At 41.9% G+C, this 10,659-nt stretch overlaps 1 protein-coding gene across 8 annotated transcripts in view; it reads right to left on the reverse strand.

The window, feature by feature from the left end:
• Nucleotides 1-9,328, reverse strand: part of GPR85 (G protein-coupled receptor 85) — a 66,075-nt gene extending 56,747 nt beyond the window's left edge. For 3 of the 8 annotated variants that reach the window (XR_010616383.1, XR_010616372.1, XR_010616351.1), the window contains exons 1-2: nt 8,441-9,328; nt 6,689-6,783 (exon numbers count right to left, since the gene is read on the reverse strand). Coding sequence is in view for 3 of the 8 variants with exons in the window: in XM_065696610.1 (XP_065552682.1) it covers nt 5,496-6,608 (1,113 nt within the window). In the remaining 5 variants the exon portion in view is untranslated. Of the gene's footprint in view, nt 1-2,851; nt 6,784-8,138; nt 8,214-8,440 lie in introns of those variants that run through there. The other 5 variants (XR_010616396.1, XR_010616391.1, XM_065696610.1 and 2 more) reach the window with 4 other exon arrangements.
• Nucleotides 9,329-10,659: the final 1,331 nt, after the last annotated feature.

Here is a 10,659-nt window from a genome sequence, read left to right on the forward strand (position 1 = left end):
TTTGTGATTTTTAACTCCACATTACAGCAGAACTTGTCTTAGCCAACCAATGAAAGGATGAAAAAAAATATGCATCTTTAACTGGATGGCTCTTTAATAAGCGTGAAGTAGACTTTTCATGAATTAGCACAGGGACAATTTTGAGTAATCTCTGGAGACAGTAACTTGCCAAATACTTGGAGAAGTTTTGTTGCAGCTGATGCAGAGTTTGTTGAAGATTATAACAGTTGAATTCTGGCTTTACCTTTCTTGTGCTTATTAAATACAAAGCATAGTACAAAACCAGTGATGCAAAGATTAAGTCTCTCACTGGGCTGCATCAGCCAGCTCACTGTCTAAAGGCGTTGTTTAAAAGCATCAATTACCTAAAATCACTAAGTACTGAAAATGTCAATAATCGTTTTGTTATCTACATTTTATGAAACATATGGACATCTGCAATTATTTTATTTCAAATGGCTGATGATTGTTGTTATTTATTTCCTCTTTAGACTATGAAAAAAATCTAACTTATTTACTGCGGCACTCCTTTGATCATTGCATACTTACGTAATTACACAGTTCAGCCAAACTAAGAACACCAGAAAACCACTTCACTCCTTATAATGAGCAAACTTTAAAATTCACCCCTGTTTTTCCACACTGGCTACTTAAAAGACTTTATCGACTTAAATGGGCAGCTTCATCTCTTCTTTTTTTTTTTTTTTTAATATAAAGCATGAGCTATTTTCAGGCCACTCAAGGAAAGTCATGGTGTGTAATATCAAACTCTTTGATTTGTTGCTGGCATATGAATTGCAAAATGTCATCTCCTGTTGTGGTCATAGCCAGAGAATGCTTATGATCATTACTGATTTGTATCACTGGTTTCTTCACACTCAGAATCACTTCAGTAAAGACAAGCAGAGAACATACTGAATTTTAGCTTTGAAGAACCGTACCTCAGACTGAGCCTTCTCTTTTCTCTGAAAAGTCAATCAGATTAGCAGTGTACATTTATATAGCTCTCAATGAATATAAACTAGAAGGAAGTTGTCTGTGGTATGCAGAATTGTACAGTCAACTCTTGCTAGCCTGTGGGTGTGTAACCCAGGTTGCAGATTAGCAGTGCTATGCTAAAACAAAAAGGAAAAAAAGGAAACCCACCATTTTTCTTTGAATTCTGACCTCACTTTTCACTTCAGCTTAACTCCACTCCTTGATAAATGTAACACAGGAAGTCCTTACCTAATGTGCATACGCTTTGTATTACCCATGTTATAGCTTTATGTGGGTTAGGATACTCCATTTCTATTTTCAATAACTAAGAGTTGACTGTGCAACCATGAAAGAGCCCAGCAACCCCCAGTTTTATTTGACATTTGCTAAAAAACAATTGCTTGTCAAAATATCTAATTCACCTTAAAAAGCATCAGAGTTCCCCTTTATATTATTGTTTTAAGCCCATGAGTAATAACAGCTTGCTGCAATACTGGACTTCTATTAATATAAGTAAAATGTTCACATGCTTGAAAGGGAAAGCAAAGACAATACAAGGGAACAAACTCAATGCACTTAAAAGGAGATAGAGTCAGTGGACTCGTCTGCCCCCAAAGGCTAGAGACTGATGGAAAGCTATTTTATAATTAAGATTTTGTAGCTGTACCAAAACCCTTGTATTAATTGGCTAGCTGTACATTTTATTCATCTAGAGGGTCATTAGCACCAAATATGCTTTAAATAAAATCATTTGCTCCTAGGCAATGCAACAATAATAGAGGTTTCTTCATGAAGGAGTTAGGAGAAGGGAAGTTGTTTCCTGTTGTCCCCTTCCCCATTCTCATTTTAATCTGCAGAACATAAATAGCATCTGCTTCACAGCAAAGCCAAAAGACAGTGACACCCAGTGTGTCATGGAATGATGACTCCAGGAACTACTAAGGCAGCTGGAAGGAACTGGTGGTCTCTCTGTCTTCAGGAAGGGAATGCAGACACTAACAAACCTTGGGAAGCTGCTGTAGGAGCTTATCTGCTGGGGAGGAGGGATGGCTGAGGCATTTTGTAAGGAGCAGGAGAAAGATAAGACTCGCTATATGAAACATTTAATTTTGAAGAAGGATTTGACAGAGAGGCTGTCCAAAAGGCCAGCAGGGCAACAGAGGGCAGGAAAGCAACAGGGGCAGACAGCCGTTTCTCCACTGAATCTGTTCTTACTCTTTTCTTATGCCACCAAGAAAATTAAAGCTACTAACTTCACATTACCCATGAGCATACAGATATAAAATAGTATGACATTCTTTGCTGTTCGAAAAGAGTAACCTACCAGCCCTGTATTTTAACTTTGGCAACAGCTTAACTCCTGTATCAAAATGAAAGCAAAAGGCTTTTCATACTGTGACACAACAGTGCACTGAATTGGAATAAACTTTCTTGCTCCTTTGAATTTATACCCTAATATGTTAGATTTGATACGCTGACTGGGATCAAAATGCCAAAACCTGCAAGCTGCTTTAATTCATGTATACATACAATTCTTGTAGGAATGTCTCTAAACTACTTGACATCCTGTGCCAGTAAGTTCCACTGAGTAATAACTTTGCATGAAATATTACTTCATATGTTGTGTTTTAATTTCCCTGAACATCCCCTTGTTCTTTTAACAATAGAGAAAATAATACTTCAGTTGTTTGCTGACTGCTTACTGGAACAATTATAAAAATTTGCTTAAAAAAAAGTACTTCTCTGCCATGTAGTAATACAGTTGCACATTTTGCAGCTAGCCGAAGGAATTATATTCATATCAAAAGAAAAACATTTAGCAAAATATTTGCTTTCAGACTTGTTTACTGTTTATTATTTTAATTTACATCAGTTACTGCTTGCAAAACTTCCAGGGAAATAATTTTGAATTGTTTTTATTTTTTCTTTTCCCACTGCATAGTAATTACAGCCTTCTTAGTATTTCAGAAGCATAGTACTATAGAAATGTTAGGGCCTGCTTCTGCTCCAAATGAAGTTAATGGGAAAACACCAACTGACTTTATCAGGAGTTAGGTCAGGCCCCAGATTTGCAGCTTTTGAAATTTCATAGTTGAAAATTTTCTGGCTAATCTTCAAAACCGACTACTTCTACAACTATAACACTATTTACAACTTTATTTATATGTACTTCTTTATTACAATATGTAATATCAATGTTCCTTGTAAAGGTTACTATTTTATAGAAATTAGACTGAAGTTATTGCCAATCAACCTTTTAATAAACTTAAGTGGGATAACTTTCAGATTTTTTCTCCATGTACGATCCAGGTTTTATTCACTCTTGCTCTCTTTGACAATTACTTAACTACCTTAATTTCAAAGCCTTTTTCAGTGTAATAAAAAAGTCCTTTTGGTAGAAGTTTATTGGTCCCATTTCAAATTACGTTCTGAAACATTCTTGTACTGATGAGGACTCGTTATTTTAGCAATTTTTCTGTTTCAACACAGTATATAAAGCCATGCCTCTCAACCAATCAACCTCAGTATAAAAGTGTAAGTGAGGTCAAACAGATTGCTCACCAAATCTTTGATCAAGTTGTCTGATCACATATAGACACAACTCTATGAATTGTTGCATATGTTGTATAATGTTATCATACAAATTTAAGCGTTTCCATTATTGACTGCTGCTTGTGTATGTCTATATTAACTTGCTGGTTATAAAAATACAACAAAGGACAAGATATATTAATACTGAATTAAGACCTCTAGTCTTGTCTCTCCAAAAATTAAGAAAAATCAATGTTCTTTGTGATTGACCAAATCATGATGTTGTGCTTCAAATATACACATTTTCCAAAATTAAACTGTGAAGTTGATGTCAAATACTGTGTTGTAACTTTAAATATAGCTGACATATTAGAACAGATAAATGGGTAATTATGATAAACTACACAATAGTGCTACTGTAGATAATATCATTTATCAATCCTGTGGTCCCCATCATTCATGCATTTACAGTTTGGGAATACAGTGACTGCAAAGGATAATAATTCATAATGGCTACATTCTCAGTACTTCATGCTACCTCACTAGACAAAATAAAAAAGGTTAATTGTATAACTGGAAAAATGTAAAATTTTATTCCAAGAAAATTAACAAGCTACACAGGTAAATTTTGGCAAATGCAACTTTATATTGAAATCCACACATCTGTATCTTAAAGAAGGAAAGACTCACAGACTCTAATGTTTTTCTAAAATACTAAGAAATCATATTATATGCTTTCACAAGTTAAAACTTAAATAATTTAAAACAACCAATACACCAAAATGTGCAGAAAATATAAACAAGACTGTGCCTTCAGTAGAATAAATGCTTCACAAATTGTGCAAGATATCATACTAAGGCTGCGGTCTCCCCATGACAGCTGTCTTAAAATATAAACATACATCAACTGCCTGTGTTTCTCAGAACAAACTAGAAAGGGCGGCACACCTAGAAAAAAATCATATAATCCCAGTGATGTGCATACTGATTTTGGGAACCACTGGAGTAAGAAGGAAAAAAGAGGACTAAGTGATCTCTCATGCACTCCCAAATGACTGACCAGAGTTATTGATTCAGTTTTCCTTGCTTATTTGCTTCAATGCTAAACAAAATGGAAGATACTAGATAACCCTTTAAGGCAACATGTGTTTATTCTGTGTAACTGTTCAATTATGACTGGATATTATCATTAACGTTGCCTAACAGACTGATATCTAGCTTTTTAAAAAATATAAGAGTCTACTAAACTTTATACCAAATCATCAAAAAACACATAGAATACAGTTAAATGCTAATAATTTCACTGTTAGGTAAAATGGTATGTAGAAAGAGTAATATATTTTGGGGGAAAAAAAAAAAAAGGAAAAAAAAGAAAAAAAAAAAAAAGTCTAAATCTGACCAAAAATACTGCTTTGGAATGCTCCCCAAAACTTACTCACAAGGCAAACAGATTTGTAAGTGTGATAATCCAATAATGCATGGCACATCTTTAATCAGTTACAGTACTTGAGTCCCCAGTTTTCAGTCTTTGCAAAACAATAATTGTATGAAATGTTTTAAAGGTCTTCAAATGTCTAAAATTAGTTTTATCAACACATTAACCTCATATCAACTTAATTTATTAAGATGTCCAATGCTAATCTTTTTGATGGTCTTATTTTATGTAGTGATATACACAGCATTTAGCACTGATACTTAGCACCTGCTACTTTCATAATCTAGATTTTAACCACATAAAGGAATTCAGGGCAGTAGTTCAGTCCTTTGTTCTTAATTACAAACCTTCAGCAGTGGTCAGCAGGAACATGTTTAGGTTTAAAATAGGATTAGAGGTGAGCTATTGCAAAGACTGCAGAATGTTGCCCAAATCCTTACAACTGCTGACATCCCATTCTTGATTTTCTCCTCAAGACATGGCTACAGGCCACAATTGCTTAGCAGAGAATGGTAGTGTTTCACAAGGCTAAAGATTTACAGATGCTCCCTCATATAACACAGTAAGGTTCCCTTGGTAACCTGGATTTTCTGCAGTAAAGAAGGGTTGTGCTGAAACAGCGCCTCAGCTCCCTGTTGGAGAAAATGCAGACAAAAGGATTGATTCCAGCTTGGGCAAAACTCATCCAGACAGCGGCCGTTAGAAATCCCCCCGGTACTACAGGCCCTCTTGCAAAAACTCTCCAGTAACAGGCTACCAAATAGGGACCCCACAAGGTCAGAAAGAGGAATGTCATGATGTAGAACATTCTGCTGATTCTCTTCTCCATTTTGAACTCATCTAAAACCAGTAGCCTTCTCCTGCCTGTGGTGTTCGCATTTTGCCTGATTCCCAGCAAGGTTGGAGGTGTGGGACCCCTTCCAAATCCAGCCAGCCAATTAGCAGCTGCTTGACCACTTGCTCCAGGACCATGAAAAGTCCAGTTCTGGCTCACTGCTGCAACAAATTGGACTGGCTTCATTTTCCTGCGATCGTGAACAAAAAATATCAGCTTGAGGTAGACAAGCTGTGTGGCTAGGAGGATAAGGGCAAGAAGAAGCATAAATCCCAAGGAATCATTAGCCCTGAAGGAACGATGCTGGAAAGTGCATTGGTCTTCCTCCCTAATGAACGAGTAGGTGCCCACATCTAAAACTGGGGGAAAAGCCATGGCTACAGAGAGGGTCCACACCATACAGATAACAGCCAAACAGGTCCAGAAGGTCAGTCTTTTCGTATAAAAACGGTGGTGGGCAATAGCTAAGTATCTGGTGACGCTTATGCAGAATAACATGAAAGCAGTGTGAAAGCAGGACAAAACCCCCAAAAAGGCAATCACTTTGCAAGTAAGAGTCCCGTACGTCCAAGTAGAGCCATTTTTTACAGAGGTGAAAACAAATGGGAAACAAATTGCAGATCTGAGGATATCTGAGCAGCAAAGATCCAACAGGAAGTAGTAAGGAGCTCTATGCAAGGTCTTATCTTTGACTAGCAAAATGGAGATCAGAAGGTTACCCACCACACTGACTCCTATTATGAAACCCAGTGAAGTCAGTTTCAGAAAAGCTGTTAAAGGAGAGAGATTTTGTAAAATGTTGTCAGCTGCATGGCTGTAGTTCGCCATAGATGGATGGATGATATGTATATTGCCTCAGTCAAGTCTCATGATCTATATTTAAGAACAAGGAAAAAATAGATCCATACATCTTACTGAAAATGTAATCCACAAACAGAACTGATCTTGTGTCTAGTCATACAGTACATCCTCTTCTTTCTGATTTGTCATGCCATCAAAATATCTGAAAAAAAATCGAGCTATCAGTTCTTAAGTTAACAAGAAATGATGTCAGAAAGTGCTAACAAAGATGTTAATTTATGGAGAACCAAATGAAGTTGTAAATTTGAGTACTATTGTTTGTTTTTAAAAACCATGAGGCTTTTATATATATATATATATATATATACATATATATATACTTACTGTTTATCATGATCGATTATTGGCATTTCACAGATTTGGCTTGTTACAGTTTCAGAACTGACCGGTGCCCCTTATATTTGGTAGCATATATAATTTTGCAGTTAAAGCCTCAGAGATTTTATGAATCAAAAGGCTCCCAGTTTGCAAGCTCAAGAGCTAACCACTGACATCTTTAAAAAAAAAAAAAAGAAAAGAAAAAGAAAACAAAGACTGCTGATATTTTGACATTACCTACATTTATTTTATGGCTACAGTGTTTGTCAATGTTTTAGAGGCAGCTGCTGTGTTGATACGGATCACACCCAAAGAAACCCTGCAGAATTTATGTTTTTAACCCAAGTCACCAAAGCACATTAATCACACTGTGTTAGTTCATGCATATTGTAAGAGAAACAGTATTCACGATCCCCTTCCCTTCCTCCTATAAACCATAATTTTATCATTTAGCTCTCAAATAAACAGGTACACCACAGTCGATAGCACGATGCTTTAGGGGCTCCCTCCCCCCACCCCCTCGCTTTAATGCAAATCTTTAAAGCCTCAACATAATTCATATTAAGCGACGGTCAGTGTAAATACTGAGCAAAAATGGGCAATACACACAAGATGTAATGCCTGTCCTTTAGGAAGGCTGGTTTTCGTAATGCTTAAATAAACATATAATAAATTGAATTATTATTTTTTTTGGCTAATTAGGGCTCCGTGATTCCCACTAATCCTCCCAGTGAATCCTACCGGAACACATTTCATGCAATAAAATAACATAAAGAACTGCCTGCTGCTGCTGGAGGGAGGTTTTGTTGTTGTTTTTTTATCCTCTCCCTCCAGAGCCAGGGACAGGAGCCACAGCAGCAATGATCAGGCTCCTTCGTTATTCACACCAAGTGTTTCCTATGCTACCTCGGGTGTACAAAGGATATTCCCACTGAATCCCAGCAAAACCCTTCCATTCTTACCGTCCACAAAAGAGCCTGATTGCTGCTGTGTAAACAGAGGCTGATCAGATCATGGCACCGCTTTAAAGCCATGAAATCAGACTCTCCCTCCCCCCTGCCGCCAACCCCGCCGCTTCCCCTCCTCTGAGGAGCTGTCCCCGCGGCGCGCCGGCCCTACCTCCGCACGGACACACGGACCCACGCTGGCACCGACACACTGACACACACGCTCACTCACACGCACACGAAGCCGCCCGCTCCCCCGCGCACGGCCATGCAGGGCTGGACTGCGCCGCGCTGCAAGGCAGCCCGGGTGCCGCTGCCTGGCAGAGCCGCATCTGCCGGAGCCATGCGGGAGCCTCCCGCGGCGGGGAGCTCGGGAGAGCGGAAGAGGCATTGTCTGAGCACACTTCCATCATGCCGCCTCTTTAGTAATCACCCCCTCTCCAGACCCCCTCCCGGGGGGAGCCCTCCCCACACGCACCGGCAGCTGCGGCAGCCCTCGGCACCCCCAGACTGCCCCGGCCCCTCTCCTCCTACCTGTTGGTGCCGGAGATCCCCACATGCCAGAGCTGCGCCTTCCCGCCAGCCGAGCGGTCTCTGTTAGCGCCTGTTTTATTTTCCCCCGCCGCCTGCCATTCTCCTTTCTCGCAATCCTTTTCCTTTTCTTGCTCTTTTTTCCCTTTTTTTCCCCCTCAGTACCTGGGCAGAGCCCAGTCAGCGGCCGCCGCGGCGCATGCTCACTGCGCCCCCAGCTCCGTCCTCCCCTGTCGCAGCGGCACAATCTCTCCCAGTAACGCTGCCTCAATGGGGGCAAGGCAGCTCCGCGGCAGCAGCAGTGTCCTCAGGGGTGGGCAGGCAGCAGCGGCGGCGGCGGCGGCGGAGGCAGCCTCCTCGGTGAGGGGAAGGAAGCCTCGGCACCGCCGGCAGCAGCAGCAGCCTCCTCAGTGAGGGGAGGGCAGCGTCCGCGGCAGCACGTTCCCATCGCGGTGCACAGCCCAGCTGGATTCATTGGCGAGCCTGGGCAGCCCAGCTTGAGGAAAGCGAGGGGGAAGCATTATGTCCTGCGCTGCTTGTTTATGCCTTTGAACCCCCCCTCCCGCCCCTTTCGCTTAAAGCGAGGGGCTCGGAAGCGCCTGCCCTGGTGCGCATCGCAGCCTGTCGGGAGAGGGACGGGGCGGTTTCTTCGCCTGTCACCGCTTGGATCCTCCCGCTAGTCTCTCGTTTTCTTCCCTCCCGATTCCCACCCGGTGAATTCCTTTTTCCTAACCCCTGAGCCGGGGGGGCAGTACTTCAGAAGTACGGCGGTCCGTGGAGGCCGGAGTCGCCGCGACGACAGGGCGCTTTCCCCCGGGGTCCGCCGCCTTTCCCCTCGCAGCCGGTTCAGCCCAAAGCCGGCGCAGCACTGTCAGGCGACAGCGATGAGCTCCAGTGTAGCAGGACCCGCGCTCCCCTCAGCGCAGGGCGGGCGCGGTGACAGCGGCAGCCGCCGCTCACCGGCGGGGATCGATACCGAGCGGCCCGATGATGTCATGCGGGCCGGGGGCCGGGGCGGCGGCTCCGCGGGGCGGCCCGTGGCCTGCTCCGCCGCAGGGGCCTGCCGCCGGGCTCCGCGGGCCCCGGGCCTGGCAGCGAGCCGCCGCGGTGGGACCGGGAGCGAACGGGAAGGGCTTGGGTACGGCTGGGAAGAGCGCGTCCCTCCGGCCTCCCACCTCCTGGGTTTTCATGGAAGTTTATCCGGGAGGAGTGGGAAGGATTGCCCCAGAAGTATCTGGCTCTGCCTGCGAGGCAGCTGAGGAACAGCTTGTTTTGGGTCGAGAGATTGGGATTCAGGGGAACTTCTTCACCGGGAGCTTCCGCTCCAGTCAGAATAAATCCTTCTGCGGGATAGATTTATGGGGTTGATTCATAATGTGTGTCACATCTCTGAGACCGTTAGAGTGCAGGCATTTTTTCAAGCTGTTGTCAAAGTTCGGGTTCTTTTTTTTGGCACTTTCTAAAAGGCGTTGGAATTGGTGGCCAAACCACAAAATTAGCTTCAGTAACTGCCCCATCGAGCCCAAAGGTCTTCAGCCACTAGAAAATACAGTTATTTAAAACCCAAATTACACTGTTTCAAGCATGTGATTAGCTTCAGGTGAAAATTATTCTTGAGCAGAAAACTCACACAGGGCCCAGGGACCACACGATTTTGTTTTCAGTTTTGTATTTTTTTTCTTCTGTGAATTTAATTGTGATGACTGTGTTGGTGATCACTGGCATTTTAGGTTGTTATTAAAGTTATTACTTCAAGCTGTGCTTTTCATGGCACAGTCACCTAAGCTAAGCAGACCTCTCCAGCTATCCCTTTTCTATTGTTAAATATATGTACTCATAGTGACAAGAACAGTGACTTTAAAAGTCATTCTTAATGTTAAAATGTGAAGGACAAGGAACTGGCTACTAAGTCAGCAAGAACAGGCATTTTAATGGTCTAATATAGCAAAGAATTCTCTGAATGCTATGGAGATCAAACACAATGCCAGTTTAGGAAGCAGATTTATAATATGTGGTACAGGATGGCTACAGTATGTTAATGGTCAGTGTCTATTCTTATACTCTATGATTTTTTTGTGAAGAGTAAATAATATTACACCATCATTGTTGTGAAAAGATTCAGTGCAGTAGTTTTTAACCTTTTCTGTCTGTGCTTCCTTTTAGAGATGTCACAGAGGTATATTGCTGTATAACATTCAAGAACTTGAACTTTCTTTTAGACC

The sequence above is a fragment of the Lathamus discolor genome, chromosome 1 (assembly GCF_037157495.1).
Source record: "Lathamus discolor isolate bLatDis1 chromosome 1, bLatDis1.hap1, whole genome shotgun sequence".
In the NCBI taxonomy this organism is placed as follows: domain Eukaryota; kingdom Metazoa; phylum Chordata; class Aves; order Psittaciformes; family Psittacidae; genus Lathamus; species Lathamus discolor.